This window comes from Odontesthes bonariensis, chromosome 22, assembly GCF_027942865.1.
Source record: "Odontesthes bonariensis isolate fOdoBon6 chromosome 22, fOdoBon6.hap1, whole genome shotgun sequence".
Classification (NCBI taxonomy): Eukaryota; Metazoa; Chordata; class Actinopteri; order Atheriniformes; family Atherinopsidae; genus Odontesthes; species Odontesthes bonariensis.
This window is the reverse complement of record NC_134527.1, coordinates 2,894,476-2,917,266: the sequence shown is the minus strand read 5'-3', so window position 1 is coordinate 2,917,266 and position 22,791 is coordinate 2,894,476. Positions and strand designations below refer to the sequence as shown.

Here is a 22,791-nt window from a genome sequence, read left to right as displayed (position 1 = left end):
TTTCATGCAAAGTCTGATTCACCACGTGCTTCAACGTCTACAAGCAGGTTTAGAGTGACTTTCAACCCAGTTATCTCGGGGTCTGAATCCGATCCGATCCAATTCTTAGTCAGATTAAGGTGTCTACATTCACTTAATAACTCAGTCTGATTGTAATTTAGCCAATAATCTGATCATTTCAGGGCCATTTAACCTTACTGAGTGATACAAAAATCATTTTACGGAATCATTTTTGGCTCAGCTTGGAGCTGTGAATACCTCCAGACAGCGATCCTGCCACCTCCTTGCCAACATCTCCAGCAGCGGAGGTCTGAACTTGTCCAGTCCAAGGAGATCAGGTAGCATCACACAGTGCATGGCGGCCAGCTGGCTCCATCCTGTGCACACACACACATACAAACACATAGACACAGTCAGAGAAAGTGCAGGGAAGACGACAAAACTAAGTCAAACAGACTCTCTCATTCACACTCATACACAAACTTCACTGCTGTCACATAAAAACACCGTTTTAGCTTCTCGGGACGTTAAAGAAAAAGAAAGAACCGAGCACAAACAAAAGGAAGACATTTAAACGGCTATATTATGGCTGATTTTTATAATGTATTGGTTTTAACATCACAGCATAGATTTCAATTAATGTTCAAGGGTAACTTTTAGACAAAAAAAAATAATAATTTCCACACCAAAATGTTTCAATTTGACAGCAGTGACTTTCACACATCCGTTCATAACATTATACTGCAAACTACTTCACCAACAATAGTTAAACACAGGATGGGATCATTATCAACACTCTTATTTGCAGTCCTGGTTAGAGTAAAAGATGTAAACAGCACTGCCAGGTGGATCAACCAAAGCTTCACAATGATACCTTGGCATGATGAATTTTAAGTGTGTACCATTTCATTCAGAAACAGAAACTGCACTGTGTGGGTTTTACTTGAAACGGGGTAAAACATCGGAAAACCGAGGTTTTCGGAATGTATGACGACGCTAGATGTAGCTAGGGATGCACCGATCCGCTTTTTTACCTGCGATCCGATACCGATATTTGAGGTTTAGTATTGGCCGATACCGATCCAATACCGATATTTGAGGTTTAGTATTGGCCGATACCGATCCGATACTTGAGGTTTAGTATTGGCCGATACCAATCCGATACCGATATCTGAGGTTTAGTATTGGCCGATACCGATCCGATACTTGAGGTTTAGTATTGGCCGATACCGTTCCGATACTGATATTTGAGGTTTAGTATCGGCCGATACCGACACCAATATTTGAGGTTTAGTATCTGCCGATACGATACCGATATTTGAGGTTTAGTATCGGCCGATACCGATCCGATACTTGAGGTTTAGTATCTGCCGATACCGATCCGATATTTGAGGTTTAGTATCAGCTAGTACCGATCCGATATCGATATTTGAGGTTTAGTATCGGCCGATACCGATATTTCAGGTTTAGTATCGGACGATACCGATCCGATCCGATATTTAAGGTTTAGTATTGGCCCATACCGATCCGATATTTGAGGTTTAGTATCGGCCGATACCGATCCGATACTGATATTTGAGGTTTAGTATCGGCCGATACCGACACCGATATTTGAGGTTTAGTATCTGCCGATACGATACCGATATTCGAGGTTTAGTATCGGCCGATACCGATCCGATATTTGAGGTTTAGTATCTGCCGATACCGATCCGATATTTGAGGTTTAGTATCAGCCAATACCGATCCGATATCGATATTTGAGGTTTAGTATCGGCCGATACCGATATTTCAGGTTTAGTATCGGACGATACCGATCCGATCCGATATTTAAGGTTTAGTATTGGCCCATACCGATCCGATATTTGAGGTTTAGTATCGGCCGATACCGATCCAATTCCGATATTTGAGGTTTAGTATCGGCCGATACTTGAGGTTTAGTATTGGCCGATACCGATACTTGAGGTTTAGTATCGGCCGATACCGATCCGATACTGATATTTGAGGTTTAGGATCGGCCAATACCGATCCGATACCCTTATTTGAGGTTTAGTATTGCCCGAAACCGATCCGAATACCAATCCAAATATCGGATCGATGCATCCCTCGATGTAATCCTCCCTTTTTATAGAGTGATTGATAAAAAAAACTAACATTCAAAATGTCTTGGTATCACTTTAAAGGGGCTGAAATCCGGCCAAAATACTGGAAAAAATTCATATTTTGGACCAAACACATAAGTATACACAACCTTTTACACGTCTGTGACAAAACTCAACAAATATCAAGCACCTCGTTCACATATATTAGTTGAATATATGGATTCCAGAGAAGATGCACGTATGCATGATGGACACCGAATGGCTTTTAGGCAGGAAAGAAATTTCATTTCACGAATTTCTTTGCTACAGACACCATGTAAACTTACCTCCTCCAGTCAGATTTCTGAAGAAAACTCAAACGTTAGAAAAATTCTTGTTATAAATCAATTCAGAGGTTGACGGATTAGTCTTAAAAAAAAATACTTCAGATGTCTTACAACTCAGTTTCCCAAAGAGTTGGTACATCGTGACTAAAATATAACACAAAGATTTGCAAATTATTCAAAGCCTATAAACACAGCACAGACAATTTAGCTATCTGTTCCTGTATTAGCAATGAGAAGAATAATCAGTCAACCTCTGCTGGAAACATCTGTAGCACTGTCTTGCAGAAACCTCAAAAGTTGAAAACATAACAGCAGAAATGAAAGTTTTAAACTTTGAATTCATCACAGTTAAAACTTTTCGAAATCTAACCACTTCCTGGTTCTCACAGTTTCACAAAGATCTGCCCAACACAAAGAAGAGTGTTCATGCTGGGGAAGGTTAAAAACCAAGACATGTAGAGCATCCGTCATCATTTCTAGTGATTTTAGAAAATATCAACTGGTCACGATACCAAAACAAGCACATTTTATCTGCCGGAATGTGGCTTTGTGGCTTCAATGGGTTCAAAAATATGATAAAATGGATCGTTGTTGGTGCCTTTAAGAGCTAAATGTAATTTAAAAACCTAATTTTCCAAAATAACCTTCAGCTGATAATGAAGAATGCAGTAATTGTTTAGCTTTTATCTGAGGAAGCCAATATAAAGACAACCAAGATATTTGGTTGCTAATAATAGCTAGCTTAGCTGGCAAGCTATCACCTATAGCTAAAATAAATTCTATTACTGTTAACTTCTTTTACTACCGTTGCTGCTTACAGAAACCACAACCACTGCTGTCACTAATAGAACTCTTATTCCTGCTGCTGACAGAAATTAAACATCCCTGCTAGAGCTGCTGTTGGTCCTACATGCTACTATTGCTTTGCTGCTAACAGCAACCGCTAATCTTCTGTTTCAGCCCAGTCACAGGGCAAAAAGGGAAATAGTCACGAAACCGAAAGCTTTGTGCATTTGTCCTGATGAGTCCTGACGACTCCAGTATTACAGGTAAAGGATATTTTGAAACCAAACATTATCAGAGTCTGTTTTGATCCAAGCTAAGGTGTCATTTTAATGCCTAATCTTAACAAAATAACCTGTAAAGCATATAAGAGGAAAAAACAAAACAAACAGTGACTAAATCTGTGGTAAAGATTCTTTAAACATCAGAGGTTTTTGTGTTTCATCAAATGTAGTCGCATTCGTACCTCTATTTCCATACTATTAGCACAACAAACAGATATTATATCTGGATTTAATCTGACTAGATTAAGGTTTTGTGCCCCTTTTATGCTTTGCTGTGAGTCCGTTTGCTAATAGAGCTTCTACAACCAAGAAAAAAACTAGTCAACAGCAAAAATAAATGGTATATTAAGCCATATAGTCAGGAAACAACAATTCTAGATAGCAGTTAAAAAAAACATAGTGCTAAGAACACTGGTGTCAAACTTGATCGGCTCTAATCCAGCAGTTTAACATTTAAACACAACAAGCCACAGATTGTTTCCGTTTCTGCAGGACAGTGTTTTTTTTTTTTTTTAAATAAATCTATGCACTATGGTTTATGTTTATTGCTACAGGAAAAAAGGAGCTAAATTCGGTCCTAAAAACCTTCTATATGTACAGGGAAGGAAGGAGTCTGTGTGCATGCTTGCTGTTCCCCATTGGAAAATCTATCCTGACTGTTTTATTCTGTTAACTGGAAACTACAGATCATCAGTTTTCAAAAGGCACTCGATACCCCCAACCGAAACCACAAAGCGTTTGAATAATTTGAGAGCACATTCATTTTATGTGTGAATACGGCAGCGAGCCTCACCGGTGAAAGCCGACATCCTGTCAAAAAGAAAAAGGATTTTAAAAAAGCAGTTTATAACAGATGAAAACGAGGCTCTGAGATGGACACCAGAAAGACTCCAACGATTACACCCAAGTTGATTTACAATCAAACCTAAAAAATTTTAAAAAAACAGTTATCGTTCGGTCTTCTGACATTTTTAAAGGGAATTATTTTTCTTTTAAGAAGTACAGCATGAATACGCTCCGACTCTTAGATGGATGTGGTGCAGACAACATCTAAGTAAGGTCCAGTTGTGTGGTGAGTACATTCTTTTTTCTTTTTTTGGGGTTTCAGGGGGTCCTTGTTGAATATCAAGGCCCATATTCCCGCTTTTTGTCACAAACCAGATTGAAATAGCAAGCATGCAGACAGCACAGAGACACTGCTACACCAGGACTTGTGGACACTGAGACAGACAGCGGACAGGAGAAACAGGGCAGGACAGCACAGCACTGCCAACAAGTTAAAACAAAGACAAAAGAGACCAAAGTGTAAGGACTGGTGTCAACACACTCTCAAAAGCATCAGTTGCAAACAACAGTAAAGTCTACCAATTCGTAGATGACACGACTCTTTATCTCACCAAATTCTGGGTCTGTGAAACTGCAACTTCGTCGTCAGAAAGTATCACGAGCGATACGTAGTTGTTTATTTCAAGATAAAATGAACAGAAGCTTCCTTAACTCGGACTTCACCGGTGCATTGGCCAAGCGTTTTCCCATCATTCAAATTTTTTTTAATGATCTTTCTCATCTTCAACTGATTGGATTAAGAGTGCACCGAGCTCAGCTTTGACAGACAGACTGCACTGTAGACAAAAACAAGGACTAATACTGCAAAAAGAAAACTGGAGCTAGACACCTGAGATGAAAACCAAACACCGGCTGCAGGGTAAAACAAGACTGATGCAAGAGAGGAGACATGATGTTGAACCCAAGAGGGAGAAAACAGGAAAAAAGATGGTTGGATGGAGGGAACAGAGAAGAGGTGAGGAATTGTGATGACAAAGAATGAAAGCGAAATGCGTAAATCTGAAAGTACAGAGGGGGTTTGGAGGTACTGAAAGAAAACAAAGACGAGGAGAGACGGTGGTAAAGAGAATCTAGAAAGCAGAAGCTCTCCGAGGGCAAAGATAAGAAAAAAAAGGAAAGAAAGAAAAGCATGGCTGCGAGACTTTCCCTAAGTGGTACCCGTCAGGTCAGTTTGTACCTTCGTTGACTGAGTGGATGTTATAAGAAGCACGGCCGGGGCTGGGGGAGCCAGGGGCCCCATGAGAAAGGCCCCCAGGAGCCCCCAGAGCCCCAGCAGTGGCAGCAGTGCTGGTGTTGGCAGCTACAGCAGCTTGTAAAGGAAGAGAAGGAGAGAAATAGTCAAGAAGAAAAGAACAGGTTAGAAAGATGTAAATATCTGCAATACCAACGTGAACGAAGAGACAAGCAGTAATGTAGAAGAGAGGAGGGAGTAGTTGTTATAGATTTAGGTCAAATAAAACGTCTTAAAACATGATAAACAAAAACAAAACAAATGCTGTTTAAAAAACACAAATAAAAATCAGCTTTTCACTAAATCCTGTCCTGTGGGGTTTACACCAAACAGTCAAAAATATGGAAAAACAGAACAAGCACGTGTGGATATAAAGTATTATTTTGTCTGGTAACAATCATTTAAAGACAAAAACATTTTTTTTTTAAAAACCCCCCAAAAAATAGAAATTCCAGATCTGGCACACGATCAAATCTCCGATTTCCTGGATAACAGCCACGCCTCACAAACGTCCACCAGAAAATGGATAATGGATGCTCTATTTCACCAGATTTATTTCATTAGGTGCCAAATCAAACTGCGTTAGCAGTGTACATTAAGCTAAAGCACACGGTAGAAAGATCATTAGCAGAAATCTCTGATAAAAACAATTATAGCTAACAGATGTATGCTAATCTGAATGCTAATCTATTTCTTTCACCGTTAGCTATGTTGTATTTCCTTTATCAGCAGCAAGTATAAACTTTTATCAACACCAAGTGTTGCAAATAATTCATATGTTAAATTATGTTATTAGTTTGGGACCATACATATAATCAAAACACTACTAATAACGCAAAGCAGCTATAGTGGTATGATAGAAAATAGTAGCATGATTAGCATTAGCATGATAGAAAACATTAGCATAATTTCTAATAAATCAAGTAACTTCATTTAACTATGTAGTTTGAGCAAATACATAAAATATCAGTTATATAAATGACTAAATTAATGCATAAAGAATTCAAAGACTGATTGTATTAACCTGTTAATTTAGCACTTATAACCAGAATTAGGACATTTTAAATGTGACATCCACAAACTATTTTGGTCTTGTTAAAGGTAAACATCACGTCTAGACAACCAGATATAGCTGCTGTGTATCAGAAGATGAAGCAAGAAGTACACAAAAGAGAAAAACAGACAGAACAGAGAGCTACACAATAAAAAAAACATCAGAGGATGAAAAGGAAACAAAATTCAGATTAACAACAACAACAAATATACAGAGAAAAAGGTTTCAGACAGCTTCTTCACCTGAAACCTTCACAGTGAAGACCAGACGAGTTCTGATTTCCATTGGATAAGTAAAAATAAAAAAAGATAAATCCTAAGAGTTACAGTGTAATTCAAGCTAACATTTTTGATTATTTTTACACTTAAAAAGAGCAAAATGCAAAAAATTGAACACGTAGCACAGAGACAACAGAGAAAACGGGTACAGCGGCTTTCCATCAGTCGGTGGTAAAGAAAGGAAGAGAAAAAGGGAAGCAAAGAAGAAACAATACACAAGTTTTTCTCTTCTTTTTGGCCCTGAGAACAGGCTGAAGCCATGCAGTGAGCGCCAGTGTAAAATGGAAAGAGACAGAATCAGAGAAGGAGTGTTGGAAGAAATGGTCAGTGACAGAGGTTTGCTCGCTTTGGTGCAGAACAAAATGTTTTTGCATGAGCAGAAGTAACAGTTTAGTCCTGTGATATCTGGTTTAGTTACGGGGAAAACTGGCTGAATCTCACAGGATGATTCATGTGAATATAATCATAACTGCAAGCAGGAGAAAACCTGTCAAAACCAACAAGGTCATTCTTCAATTAACTTAGATTTAGCGTCAGACTGAGACAGAGCGCTGCTGTGGATCAGCTAATTCTGGTCGCAGGTCCAGGGTGGTTCCTGGGATGAATACATCTTTAACGTATAATCATAAAAATAAAGACTCTAAATTGGTGAATCGTTCACCGCCTAAGTAACACATTCCAACCTGTTTGAAATAATAAAGACTGAGGTTTTTGGGCGGATTTTAGGCATCACTGCCAATAATTCCCTGTTAGCAGCAGCGATGGCTTAAATGTCGGCTGATGTGCGTCCACGGGAGGAAAAGTGTTCCACCGGTAAATAAAGAAGCAGAGCCAGAAAACCCTCAGTAAGAGTTTATCTAAAGATAATCAGCAGAATGCTGGATTCCCTGGTGTTAAGACAACATGCAGTCAGCAGACTTCCTGTAAGGCTCAATATAATGTATGCAAAATAATTATAATAATAATAATAATAATAATCTTATTTATATCCTATTTGTTTCTTATTTATTGGTGAATTCAATCTTAAAATATGTATTCTAATTAAATTTTGTTCCATTTATTTTGTTCTTATGTTTGTTTCAGTTTGATCTTTTTTAAGTTATTAAAATATATTCTTTGGCAACAGATACTGGGACAATATTGATAAAGTATCATTTGATCAAATTCATTTCGATTCAGTTAACTCAAATGCGAGCACCAAATTCTGTGGTTTCCCTTCTTAATTAGTGGCGATAACACAAATACATCCAGGTTCAAAAACGCTGTCTTCTCACAGTTTGAATGCAACAGTTTCCTGACGAAGTCATCACGATATAATAACCGAGTAAACTCGTTATTATCGCGTTAAATATCACCGATAAATATTTTATCGCACATTAACGCAGTTTTTAAAAAAAAATTTTGTTATTATTTTTTGGGGGGCTTTTGTGCCTTTAATGGAAAGTTCAGAGAGACAGGAAGCAGGGGGCAGAGAGAGGGGGAACAACACGCAGCACAGGGCCGTCCGATGCGGGACTCGAACCAGCTGCAGAGAGGACTATAGCCTCTGTACATGGGGCGCCACGGACCACCCCTGTTTTATTATTTATTTTATTATTGTAAAAGTCTGTTGCTCACAGGCTTTTATTTTGTAAAAGTCTGTTCCTGTCTGCTGTGGAACAGGAAAAGAAAGTAATCGGCGGATCCACCAAACATGGAGAAGGGTACGGAACTTTTACTCGGCCATTTTCATTTTAAAGTTCTTCCAGACGGCGGAGTCGACAGAACCAAAGTCATCTGTAAACACTGCCAAGTTGAATTGTCTTCTCAGCGTAGTAGTTCCAGTCTAAAATATCACTTAAAGGCAAAACACACAACTGATAGCAGCAAGTCATTCAAGGAAACAGACAGTGGAGCGAGGCTTCTACATAAAAACTACAGAAAGATGCTGATGTTAAAAGTGTGTTTGCACAACAAATGTTATGGCACTTTCATTCATATGGCAGCACATTTAAAATAAAGCTAAATGCTAAAAGCTATACGCTACTTTTGGATTCATTTTTGGATTCTGCGTACAAATGTGATTAATCGTGATTAATCAGGGAAATCATGTGATAAATTAGATAAAAAGTTTTAATCGTTAATACTTCTAGGAGTAGTTTTAAATCTCTATACTTTTTACTTTTACTTGAGTAGATGTTATGGCACTTTCATTCATATGGCAGCACATTTAAAATAAAACTAAATGCTAAAAGCTATACGCTACTTTTGGATTCATTTTTGGATTTTCAGGGAAAATTCATGTGATTAATTAGATTAAACACTTTAATCGTTGCCCAGCCCTAGTGGTTTCCCTTCTTAATTAGTGGCGACAACACAAATACATCGGTTAAAAGCAGTCTTCTTACAGTTTGAATGCAACGATGCAACAGTTTCCTGACGAAGTCATCACGATATCTTAACAGATTTCATTGTTACTGTTCAGAAATTGGCCAAAAAAAAATGCTGAAATTCTGTCCATCAGAAAGCTCCCGGCTCTCTCTGTGTTCATCTCAGCACGTTACAGTATATTAGGGGGGGCCTCCTCATTCATTTCCATGTGAAAGGATCCGGTGAACAGGGCTAACAGCACTCCCCTTTACAATGGGGACGCACACACGAACACGAAGGAGTAGCTGGCTGAGCAGAGGTCACGGCCAAGCGTTCCCTCTGAATGCGGCTGAATGGGCGTGTGGTATGAATAAGTCCATACGCTTGTCATGCTTGGCCTCCATTAAGGCGTGACAATAGCTCCAAAGCCCCGCCTCCACCCAACACCCGAGGGTGCCACTTATACCCCGTGTGCAAGTGTGGCGACTGTGTTCGCGCAGAGTTTAGGTGCGTGTGCGTCTGCAGGTTGGGAGCTTGTTGCTGTGTGGTAGGTAGTGCTGGGCGCGGGGGGGGGGGGGGGGTAGCGGGCAGATGGTGACAGCTGGCTAAAAGCTCCCCGACAGGGAATCCGAGCAAAGAAAGGCTCCACCACCACCGCCACGTTTTTAACCGCCTTCCATGGCTGCTTCATGCAACTCTTTCTGCTACAGATAAACTCTCCAAACACCATAACCGGACACGTGTGGCCCACACAAGCAGCCGAACATTCTCACTTTGTTTTGTGGCGACCAGGGGCGTAGCAGCAAATTTGGGGGCCCCAGGAACAACCACTACCATGCATATTTGAACCAGCATCGACCCTATGTTAGGCTTTTGGGACACTTGTATAGGCTAATAGTTATTATGAAAATAAATACATTTAAGACAAATATGGGTTCTATATCACAATTACGTGGTAGCCAACCAAATGAGAGATTATTTTTTAATTATTTGACTTCGGCTGCTATCACAGTGGTATACAACGGAATGGGAATATCAGTTACTGTAGGCTGTAATTTTGACATTTGGGCTCACACCTTTCTTGGGAAAGAAATCAGTCAGCAGTTGCTTTCCTTCATTTTGTTTCCTCTGTCTCTCTTGCCTTTCTTTTCTTTTCTGAAAGCCTGATTTTTATTTTGGATGACATCTTTCATGTGCCGGCTGCTGCGTTTAATGCCTAATAATGAAGGGAGTGAAATTTATTGCGCATGTACAATCAAAAGTCCGACAGAAGGCGGACTAAACCAATGCGCACTGATAATGGGGGTGTCTGATATAGATCATTGCCTATTTGCAGGCTGGGATATACATTTCAACAGATGTATTTCCAGAGAACATTGGATTTGCATAAATTACCAACATATATTGACATTATTTAAAAAATATTTTTAAAAAACGAAAGAAGAAGAAAATTTCCCTTAGGGCCCCCCCTGTTCGACGCCGCTGGTGGCAACACCTGTGTTTCCAGGTATGAACTCTTGCAGAGGTGGGTAATAACGAGTTACATTTACTTGAGTAAGTTTTTGAAAACATTATACTTCTAGGAGTAGTTTTAAATCTCTATACTTTTTACTTTTCCTTGAGTAGATGTGTGCAGCAGAAACTGTCCTCTTACTCCGCTACATTAGGCTACAATGAGCTGGTTACTTTTCTTCTTACCTCTTTGGTATTCTACGCCTCATTATTTTTATCCCCCCGCGTACGCCTCATTTTAATGTTTTATTCTGACAGAGAGAGAGACTTCCGCCAAAGGCTCTACCACCTGACTGTGTTCCACCAATCAGACGCAGCCGTGCAGTCTGGTCACGTGACCGTACTCGATCTCAGCGGCGGGACGGGTTAGCTTTAGCATTAGCAGTCGTAGCAAACAAAGAAAGAAACAGATGAAAAATGTCAGAACCAACGGTGGGAAATGAAGACGCAGACGAGGCCTCATACTGAAAGCATGTTTACCTTACAAAGAGTGAGAAACAGCAGCTACATTATGTGTCTTCTGTGTCAACCAAAACAAACGCACATTTCAGCAGAAACTCAACATCTAACTTGAGGAAACATGTAGCGCTAAGTTTCCTAAACTCGTTTTCCCCCCATGGATAGGTGAATGTTTGTTTTTTAGGTTACATATGGGTTACATATGTTTTAAACATTTCCTAAGTCTCTTTTATTTTTTATTGAAGTACTTGAATTTACCTGGATTATTTTAATTTAAGCTATTTTGTAATTAATGAATTAATTTATTTGATCAATTGGATGAACTCTAATTTGCCTAAAGATGATTATTTAGTATTTTTGTCTGTCTGATTGAATGCTTGTGTTAACAAATAAATCAAATAAATTATTTGGATGACTACTTTTTACTTTTACTTGAGTACAATTTTTGGCTGCTCTACCCACCTCTGTAACTGCAGATGTTTTTGTCGTGTTTTTTCCCGCCTGCATAAAGTAGTTTTGGGGACTAAAACTGAACTTTTTTGGATTTGAAAAGTCTTTCCAGGGCAAAGATTTTCACCTGCTGCTCCAACTGTAATGTTTTATGTCTGATCTGGAAAACTGGGGTTTTTAAGTCTGATTGTGAGCCATTATCTCCTCGGTTTAATGTCAGAAAATGCTCTGATCTTAGCCAAGATAGGTGTTAACCTTGCCAAAAGGTATTTTATAAATGTACAGTTACAAGCGAACTACACTAAGGCATCAGAAAGCATTATGGAGTGCAATATTATCCAATAGAAATAAAAAGAAACCAAATTAAATGCTAATATCACTGGTTTTGGACAGACTTTCATTTAGTGGAACAACTCTGCTAATCAGATGGTATTTGCTGAATATGCCCGGTCCGTTTCTGTCACAGTGTTAGAAAGATAATCACCCGTCAATCAATCTGAACACATTTTTTGCACAAAATTACAAATCAAAGTATCAGCAAACACTGATATTGGAACTAATAAGATGCTCATCCTTTACCTGGAGCTGCAAACTTGTCGATATAGTAAATAAAAACGTTTTAGTTCGTGTCATCGAAGTTCTTTTCTTTAGTTCAGAGCAAAAGTCCCGTTTTCAGATCGTTTTCAGTGTCTTTTAACCAGGGAGCTCAAAGTTCCAGGGTCTTTAGGTGGAAACTGTGGTGGAAACTGTGGTGGAAACACCGTGGAGCTACTCTTTTTCTTTGTTTTTGACAGGAAATAAAAGGTTTAAGTGCCTCTGAGGCAGCAGTGGAGGTAGTCAAGAGTCCAAACAATGTGCATAAATCACGTTTTCAGATCGTTTTTACTGACTTTTTACCAGGGAGCTCAAAGTTCCAGGGTCTTTAGGTGGAAACTGTGGTGGAAAACACCGTGGAACTACTCTTTTCTTTGTTTTTGACGGGAAATAAAAGGTTTAAGTGCCTCTGAGGCAGCAGTGGAGGTAGTCAGAGTCCAAACAATGTGCATAAGTCACTTTTTTTTTAGAGGATGCTTTAACCAACTAATGCTGCATCGTGCTGCAATCTGTGTGTAAAAGGTCAAAGAGGATCTTAACCTGCCTTCCTTCATCGTACACCAAAGCAAAGCTTTGACCCCGATAAAAAAACTCCTGAGATTCCAGATCGGGGGTTAAACTGTGCTCATTGTATGACAATCAGAAAGCATATGTATACTTTTTTTATTCAACAGCACCGACTCATGCTGAGATAAAAAAAAGATGCAGGGCTCCACTCATAAGTTTGTTCTGAAGCCGAACCCCGAAATTAATGTCAGAAACATCAGAGCAGCCCATCAAAGACCTGCTGACCCATGAAACCGCAGCAGCTTCCTCCTGTGATACGTTTGGTTCTTTTCTCCTGACCCTCTGTGGGTTTTACTGCCAGTGGGCTGCATTATCAACCCCACCCCCCCCCCACCCGGTCCCTATCCGCAGGGCCCCAGGGGGATGCGAAGCGAGCGCCCCTCCTTTTGTAGTTACCTTGTTTGATCTGGGCCTGTAGCGCCGGGTTGGAGGGCTGAGAGGGGGCAGCAGGCGTCCTCCGAGGAGTCTCCGGGGTTCCTCCTGGTCTGGGAGGCCTGGAGGAGGATCACAAAGAGGAGACATCAAATATTAAAGTGGCAGGGAGGAGAGAGGAGGGTCGGCACAGACACACGAAAACACGAAAACACAAAAACACACTCGCTGAAAAGACGCTGAAAAAGAAATCCAAAGAGACGCACTCACAGAAACACGAGCCTTCATGAAAACCAGGAGCAGACAAACAATTTCTGATTTCCATTTCAAGAAACTACATTTAAGTTAGTGCCTTGGTGTGTGTGTGTGTGTGTGTGTGTGTGTGTGTGTGTGTGTGTGTTTCTCAGGCTCCAGCCTATTGAATTTGGGTTGGAGGACACCGTCCTCCCCGAACAGACTGCAGGCGCCTAACTTCCAGAGACACACAAACACTTCCAATACAACAATCAATGGAGCGATCGATAAAAGGTTGCCAGGCAACAAATCACTTCAAGGGAGATCTGGAAAAAAAAAAGCCAAAATTCTACTTCAAGGAAAGAACAGAGGTCGCACGAAGCAACACTTTTCCATAAAGCGGGCCGGTAAACGGTCGCAAAAGGTCTTCACTGCATCCTTTCTTCACTGCATCCTTTCTTCACTGCATCCTTTCTTCACTGCATCCTTTCTTCACTGCATCCTTTCTTCGCTGCATCCTTTATTTGCTGCATCCTTTCTTCGCTGCATCCTTTCTTCGCTGCATCCTTTCTTCGCTGCATCCTTTCTTCGCTGCATCCTTTCTTCGCTGCATCCTTTCTTCGCTGCATCCTTTCTTCGCTGCATCCTTTATTTACTGCATCCTTTCTTCGCTGCATCCTTTCTTCGCTGCATCCTTTCTTCGCTGCATCCTTTCTTCACTGCATCCTTTATTTACTGCATCCTTTCTTCGCTGCATCCTTTCTTCGCTGCATCCTTTCTTCGCTGCATCCTTTCTTCGCTGCATCCTTTCTTCGCTGCATCCTTTCTTCGCTGCATCCTTTCTTCACTGCATCCTTTCTTCACTGCATCCTTTCTTTACTGCATCCTTTCTTTACAGTAAAGAAAGGATGCAGTAAAGAAAGGATACAGTGAGGATCATTCAGAACAACAGAAAACATGTGCACCTGCCTTCCATTACTCCCATTACTCCCTCACACACAGATGCATCCTTTCCTGGTTTTTCTACCACCCTGCAGAATAGGTGTGAATCTGAATAAAACCGACCTAATAAACTGTGTTTAGTGGAAATAAGCGAAGTTACGGGGGGGGGGGGCGTAAGAGCTCCAGTTTAGAGGACAATAAAGTGTCTGCCTTTCACATCTTAATGTTGCCATGCTGTGACTACAGAGTGTTGACATTCACCAACAGGTCGCTTTATCTCCATGTGTGAGAGTGAATTACCCCCCCCAGATCAACCTTTATCAGGCTGAATATTACAAATTCAGCGTGCGGCTGTGGCTCATAACGTTATCACACTTCCTGTATTAGTAATGTGTGAACGGGCTCCTATCTTAATAAAATCTAAACCATTAAAGTCAACTTAATTTGATTCAAATGCACATAAAGAAGTAGTACCTCACCTCTAAATTTTCTCAAGAGGGTTTAAACGAGCTTTCAGGTGCATTCTGGGTCGAACTAAGGCAAGGTAATTATATTTACAGAGCACAATTCGTACACAAGGCAATTCAAAGCGCTTCACGGCTACATAAAATCACAAGAAGGCAATAAAATCATTAGAAAAAATTACTAAAAGATTTAAATAAAATAAATAAAATAAATAAATAAAATAAAAAATAAAAAAATTATTGTTATAATAAAAATTTTAAAAAACATTAAAAACAATCATTAATTAATTAATTTAAAAGTTAAGAGTGCAAATGCATCCAAACGCAAACGGGCGCTAAATGTATTCATTGGAAAGTGGAGCTTAAGCCATACAGGTGGGTAGATTTTTTATCTCCTAAATAAATATGTCTTTGCTTGATCTGAAACTTCTCATAAAGCAAATGATTTTAGATTAATTAGTCACGCTGGTTGTCCTGGAAACGGGTCTTTAAATGGCCCTAATTTAGACGAATTCTTCGTGATCATACGGAGAAGGAGGATCGCTGGTTTGAAGACAAAAAGTAGCCGGACGTTGTGATGAAATACTCCAACTTCAGAGGTTCAGGAAAGCTTCATTTCCAACTCCCACACACACGTAGAGAGGAACTTTTTCCACCGTCATAAATCTAAGATGGGGAAACATGAAAAAGCCCCAAAAAACCAAAACACTCTCAAATATTCAACAAGTGCTGAGAGAAGATCCTTGTTTGAGTTCAATAAAGAAGCTCGTGTCTGTGAGGAAGCTGCACATTTACCCTTCCCGAGTCGGAGATCCGCAGAAATAAAAGTTCTACGGTTCAGAGGAAGTTTTGCTTTGAAAACTTTCTGGCGTGTTTGGATTCTTCTGCTCTGAGTTTGTTTCTGACAGCAGAGCTGATCTCAGTCTTTCCGTTCATAGTAATCCAAATTGTTTCATTAAAAGCCAGCTGGGCTTCGGACCCTGGTGGACTTTAGGTTTAGTTCATGAGGTGAGACGGGATGCTTGGTTTAAAGAATTCTTGGGACATGAGCTGGACGTAGTTTGACTGACCTGAGATTTGCCCAAACCTTTTAACGACTTGAGATTGATTAAAGACTTCACTTTAAGTGGCCTGGAAAGACTATGGCTGTGTTCGAAACCGCATACTTCTCCTACTACTCCTACTAACTTTTTGAGTTAGTAAGCGAGTTTGAGTAAGCAGAAGTTCCCGGATGCATACTAGATTCTCTGAAATGTTGGGTATGCATCATGAGGTTACTACTCATACTCAAACTACCCAAGATGCAACGTAACGTCGCCGATCGTCATTTCCTGTCAAAACGGCAGTTTCAAGCTAGCTACAACGAGGGTAGGTTCACTTCCTGTTTTCAAAACAAAAGCACCAATTGTATGGTAATGGCTTTCCCTATGATAAAAGGCAACGGGTATTTTATTTTGTGAAAATAACAGGAAGTGCGTTAGCTCACTGCGGCTAGCTTTAGTAGCGCCGAATTCGTGGGAACAAAATTGTGAATAGCCGGTATTTTGTCAGGTTTTCAACACGTTGGGGATCTAAACGACTACTTTCTCACCTGAAAATGTTTCAAATGTTGCTAAAGTTTACAGAGTTTAGAGCTTAAGAGAAATCAGCTTCAGGCCGGCTGATTTCGGCTCGGGCAGGAGCGAAATGCATTGTGGGTAAACGCTCTGCATACTGTCTGATCGATGAGTATGTAGTATGGAAGTATGAAGTATGTAGTATGTAGTATGTAGTATGCAGTTTCGAATACAGCCTAGATCTAACACACATTTTCCTTTTGAAAAAAGTTTACTTCAGAATGGTCCCCACAAACAGAGACCCAATTCAACTGGTGTTGATTAACTTCGTAGTAAAATAAGACGAAGACGGAGATTCGCCTCATGAATTTCACTTTTTAACAAGACCTGAGACGCATAGGACCCACATATCTCCCTCTCAACGTCATAAGTTCAACCCTAACTCATCTCCACTGTGCCCCAAGTGGAAAATAGAAACCACATAGAAATTCTTTTCTATGTGGAAAAGAAAACCAAACACTTGCTTTCTGTGCCAGAAAGTGTATTCTTTTGAATTGGAGCCCCATCTAAGGCTCAATGGCAGAGGGTGATACTCGAATATGTTGCTTTGGACTATCTGACGTGTAAATCATACAGCAAAGATGATGTTTTTTGTAAAACATCAAGAAACACAAAAATAAATCCACAAAAACTTGAATTATATTAACAAAAAAATCCATATTTAAAGTACAAATAAACTAAAACACATTATGTGATGGATTTTGGTGAAATAAATAATAATAAAATATAACAGAAAATACCAAAATATCTAATCTTCTTTTCCCATCTGTTACATTTACACGGCAGGGTCTTATTTAGGAGCTAATTAACGCCTTTTTTAAAGCTTATTAACGGAATAGTGTTGCTCATATCCACAGACTTTCAAAATAAAAGCTTGGGTTTGTAAAAATAAAAGAAATACAAAAATAAATCCACAAAAACTTGAATTATATTAACAAAAAAATCCATATTTAAAGTACAAATAAACTAAAACACAATATGTGATGGATTTTGGTGAAATAAATAATAATAAAATGGCAGGGTCTTATTTAGGAGCTAATTAATGCCTTTTATGAAGCTTATTAACAGAATAGTGTTGCTCATGTAAACTCATCCACATTGCCAAGTACATTTGGAACTGCGACTCAGATTTTTGTAGATTTTTCTTGGATTCTCGCTTTGACAACCTTAGCCTTGAGAGTCCTGCTAACTAATGACGAATGAAGCGCCTCTGCAGCATGGCAGCAACTACAGACTCTTCACAACCGATCTGTGCTCATTTTATCTTGATCAGCTGTAACATCACGGTCACCCAGCTCCTCCTCCCGTTTTAAATTGATCCTCGGCGTCGGTGGATTTAATAATCAGCTGATGAGACACTGAAAATGTCTCCCTGCGCTCTCTCCCTTCTTTCCTCTCCTCCACTCCACCGTTTCTCGGTGCATCTCGGCCTCTCGCCCTGCCTGCAGGGTTATCCTTGAAGCAGGGTTGATGAAATGTTGTGCTGCTGTTACAGGAGCAGGACCTCGACCTCCGTGTTAAATCTTTCACGGCACAATGAGAGCTCAGACAGACTAAACAATCAGCTCTCACACACTTCTGGTTTCTGCTTCTGTGCTTTGAATTCAGCTTGTTTGAGTCGTTTTTAAACTGAACTCATTTAAAGCAAATGTTCCGTTTTGTTTTTGCCGGCAGAGATCTAAAGATTCTCTAAAGATGCTCGTTTCTCACAGATTTTTAGCCTGAACGTGTTGATTGCACACCGTACATCCAGTCATTTAAGCCAGCGGACCGGTTTAATGTCAGACAATATCACGGATCGGCCTTTAAGGTGTGCCGGATAGCAGGCCAAATGCTGTGTTGCATTATGCTGGAAGAATGTTAGTTGCCCCTCATTTACCCGCTGGTTAAATAACTTAACATCGAGTTTGGCTCTTGAGAAACTGACCTATATTGTTAGAAAGCGGGCTTCTCTTCTGTTCCATTTTTTTTAAAACATATATTTATTGGTTTTTCATGTTAATATAACAACATCCAACAATTTAAACATCCAAAACATATGGCAGTAAAGAAAATAATAATTAAATTATAAAAAAGGATACATTAAACCCAAGTAATTAGTCAGCAAATTACTGTGCAATGAATATGAAATAATGAAAATAATACATATATAAATTATAATAATAATAATAATAATAATAATAATAATAATAATATAAAATAAACTGGAACTGTTGAGGGAGGGAGAATGAGATAATGAAAATTATTTAATTTGTTGTTGGGAGTGCAAGCTGTAACCTACATTTTGAATACTTTTTTATTTATTATCATTTATATATATGCGTTTATTTACTTATTTTGACCATTTTCATTATTTTATATTTATATTTATATATATAAATATTTATAATATCATATTTTCATAATTACTGACCAATTACTGCGGTTTAATGCATCTTTTTTAATAATTTAATTATTATTTTCTTTACTGCCATATGTTTTGGATGTTTAAATTGTTTGATGTTGTTATATTAACATGAAAAACCAATAAATATATGTTTAAAAAAAAAAAAAGATGTGCAGGATAAATACAACAAAGTAAAAATGATACGACCAACACAAAAACTGTGGTATTTTGTAAATATCATAATAAACGTGAATCCGCTGTGTACTTCTATGTAACTTTATTAGCAGCGTCCTCCTGAAATGCGCCAACAACATCGGCTGTGTTTGAAACCGCATACTTCTCCTACTACTCATACTACTCCTACTAACTTTTTGAGTTAGTATGCGAGTTTGAGTAAGCGAGAAGTTCCCGGATGCATACTAGATTCTCCGAAATGTTGGGTATGCATCATGAGGTTACTACTCATACTCAAACTACCCAAGATGCAACGTAACGTGACGTCGCCGGTCGTCATTTCCTGTCAAAACGGCAGTTTCAAGCTAGCTGCAACGAGAGTAGGTTCACTTCCTGTTTCCAAAACAAAAGCACCAATTGTATGGTAATGGCTTTCCCTATGATAAAAGGCAACGGGTATTTTATTTTGTGAAAATAACCGAAAGTGCGTTAGCTCACTGCGGCTAGCTTTAGTAGCGCCGAATTCGTGGGAACAAAATTGTAAACAGCCGGTATTTTGTCAGGTTTTCAACACGTTGGGGATCTAAACGACTACTTTCTCGCCTGAAAATGTTTCAAATGTTGCTAAAGTTTACAGAGTTTAGAGCTTAAGAGAAATCAGCTTCAGGCCGGCTGATTTCGGCTCGGGCAGGAGCGAAATGCATTGTGGGTAAACGCTCTGCATACTGTTTGATCGATGAGTATGTAGTATGGAAGTATGCAGTATGTAGTATGCAGTTTTGAACACAGCCATAGACGAACGTACATGAGAGAATTCGGTCTTTTTTCAAAAATAAAACATTGTTCAGACTCGGATAATAAATAAAACGGGAATAATGAAAGTTATTTATTCTTTCTGTGCGGCCCGGTACCAAACAATCGGTACCGGTCAGTGGGTCTGATTTAAGCTCCAGTTGGCTGTTAACGTTAACGATAATCCTACGTGAGCGTGTTCGTTACCTGGCCGGTGCCTTCTTCATGTGCTCGCCAACAAAGGTGGCGTTGGTCATGCCCATCAGAGTGTTGGACAGCGAGATGACGGACAGGAGGTGCTGAGTGGTGACGGCCCGGGACACGCCGTACGTCCCTTTACCCACGATGTCCGGCAACGTGAGCCTCCGACCTGTGGCCAGGGACAGCTGACGCAGCAAGGACTCCTGGGAAAACAGGGGCGGACAAACAGGAAGATTTTTATCATGAAGAACTCTGGGGAAACAACAGATAGATAGATAGATAGATAGATAGATAGATAGATAGATAGATAGATAGATAGATAGATAGAAAGTTAGATAGTTAGAAAGTTAGAATTTTAGAAAGTTAGATAGATAGTTAGAAAATTAGTTAGAAAGTTAGAATTTTAGAAAGTTAGATAGTTAGAAAGTTAGTTAGTTAGAAAGTTAGATAGTTAGAATTTTAGAAAGTTAGATAGTTAGAAAATTAGTTAGAATTTTAGAAAGTTAGAAAGTTAGAAAGTTAGTTAGAAAGTTAGATAGTTAGAAAGTTAGATAGTTAGAATGTTAGATAGTTAGAAAGTTAGAAAGTTAGATAGTTGGAAAGTTAGATAGTTGGAAAGTTAGATAGTTAGAAAGTTAGAATTTTAGAAAGTTAGAAAGTTAGATAGTTAGAAAGTTAGATAGTTAGATAGTTAGTTAGAAAGTTAGATAGTTAGAATTTTAGAAAGTTAGATAGTTAGAAAGTTAGATAGTTGGAAAGTTAGATAGTTAGAAAGTTAGAATTTTAGAAAGTTAGAAAGTTAGATAGTTAGAAAGTTAGATAGTTAGAAAGTTAGATAGTTAGTTAGAAAGTTAGATAGTTAGAATTTTAGAAAGTTAGATAGTTAGAAAGTTAGAAAGTTAAATAGTTAGAAAATTAGTTAGACAGTTAGAATTTTAGAAAGTTAGATAGTTAGAAAGTTAGATAGTTAGAAAGTTAGATAGAAAGTTAGATAGTTAGAAAGTTAGATAGTTAGAAAGTTAGAATTTTAGAAAGTTAGAAAGTTAGATAGTTAGAAAGTTAGATAGTTAGATAGTTAGTTAGAAAGTTAGATAGTTAGAATTTTAGAAAGTTAGATAGTTAGAAAGTTAGATAGTTGGAAAGTTAGATAGTTAGAAAGTTAGAATTTTAGAAAGTTAGATAGTTAGATAGTTAGAAAATTAGTTAGAAAGTTAGAATTTTAGAAAGTTAGATAGTTAGAAAGTTAGTTAGTTAGAAAGTTAGATAGTTAGAATTTTAGAAAGTTAGATAGTTAGAAAATTAGTTAGAAAGTTAGAATTTTAGAAAGTTAGAAAGTTAGTTAGAAAGTTAGATAGTTAGAATGTTAGAAAGTTAGAAAGTTAGAAAGTTAGATAGTTGGAAAGTTAGATAGTTGGAAAGTTAGATAGTTGGAAAGTTAGATAGTTAGACAGTTAGAATTTTAGAAAGTTAGAAAGTTAGATAGTTAGAAAGTTAGATAGTTAGTTAGAAAGTTAGATAGTTAGAATTTTAGAAAGTTAGATAGTTAGAAAGTTAGAAAGTTAAATAGTTAGAAAATTAGTTAGACAGTTAGAATTTTAGAAAGTTAGATAGTTAGAAAGTTAGATAGTTAGAAAGTTAGATAGAAAGTTAGATAGTTAGAAAGTTAGAAAGTTAGATAGTTAGAATTTTAGAAAGTTAGATAGTTAGAAAGTTAGATAGTTAGAATTTTAGATAGTTAGAAAGTTAGATAGTTAGAATTTTAGAAAGTTAGATAGTTAGAAATTTAGATAGTTAGAAAGTTAGATAGTTAGAAAGTTAGAAAGTTGGAAAGTTAGAAAGTTAAATAGTTAGAAAGTTAGATAGTTAGATAGTTAGAAAGTTAGATAGTTAGAATTTTAGAATTTTAGATAGTTAGAAAGTTAGATAGTTAGAATTTTAGAAAGTTAGATAGTTAGAAATTTAGATAGTTAGAAAGTTAGATAGTTGGAAAGTTAGAAAGTTGGAAAGTTAGCTAGTTGGAAAGTTAGCTAGTTGGAAAGTTAGAAAATTAGATAGTTAGAAAGTTAGTTAGAAAGTTAGAATTTTAGAAAGTTAGATAGTTAGAAAGTTAGATAGTTAGATAGTTGGAATTTTAGAAAGTTAGAAAGTTAGTTAGAAAGTTAGAATTTTAGAAAGTTAGATAGTTAGAAAGTTAGATAGATAGATACTTTATTCATCCCAATTTAGGAAATCATTGTGTTGCAGCAGCGTACAGTAAAAGATATGTAAACAATTAAAGGAAAAACAAGCAAATAGAATAGAATAAAAATAGAGAATAAACATCAGCTATAAACAATCTACATTATGAAGAGTAGGGTAAATAATAATAATAGTAATAATAATAATATACATCAGTAAACTAAATAAAAACAGATTTGTACATTTAACAATAAAGGTAAAAATAAATTTAACTGAGCACACTGAACCAATAAGAAATATAGGGTATCTGGATAATCTACATTATATTGTACTATGATGATATTTGTGCAAATGTTATTGGTGCAAAATGAGCAGTTGTGCAAATTGTCATTCATCAATTCTATTCAATTCAATTGTAATTCATCAGCTCAGACAGATTCTACTCATTCAGCTTTGACTTTTACATGGTTCATGCAGCCCGTTACCTTGAAGGTGGGCAGCATGAGCGACATGTGGCCTCCTCTGGAGATCAAACCGAAGGAGATGGGACAGTGCGGTCTGAGCATGCCCAGCCGCTCCAGACAGATGCCATCCAGCTGT

The 22,791-nt window shown here is 38.1% G+C and overlaps 1 protein-coding gene across 4 annotated transcripts in view; it reads right to left on the bottom strand.

Annotated features, from left to right (window-relative positions):
• The window catches only part of wdr7 (WD repeat domain 7), a 153,438-nt gene that overhangs the window by 84,331 nt on the left and 46,316 nt on the right, over nt 1-22,791 (bottom strand). For all 4 annotated transcript variants that reach the window (XM_075456574.1, XM_075456575.1, XM_075456577.1 and 1 more), the window contains 4 exons: nt 22,677-22,791; nt 20,020-20,216; nt 13,229-13,326; nt 259-377 (listed from right to left, as the gene is read on the bottom strand). The exon at nt 22,677-22,791 is cut by the window's right edge and continues 179 nt beyond it. In XM_075456574.1, the coding sequence (XP_075312689.1) occupies nt 259-377; nt 13,229-13,326; nt 20,020-20,216; nt 22,677-22,791 (529 nt within the window). The remainder of the gene's footprint in view (nt 1-258; nt 378-13,228; nt 13,327-20,019; nt 20,217-22,676) is intronic.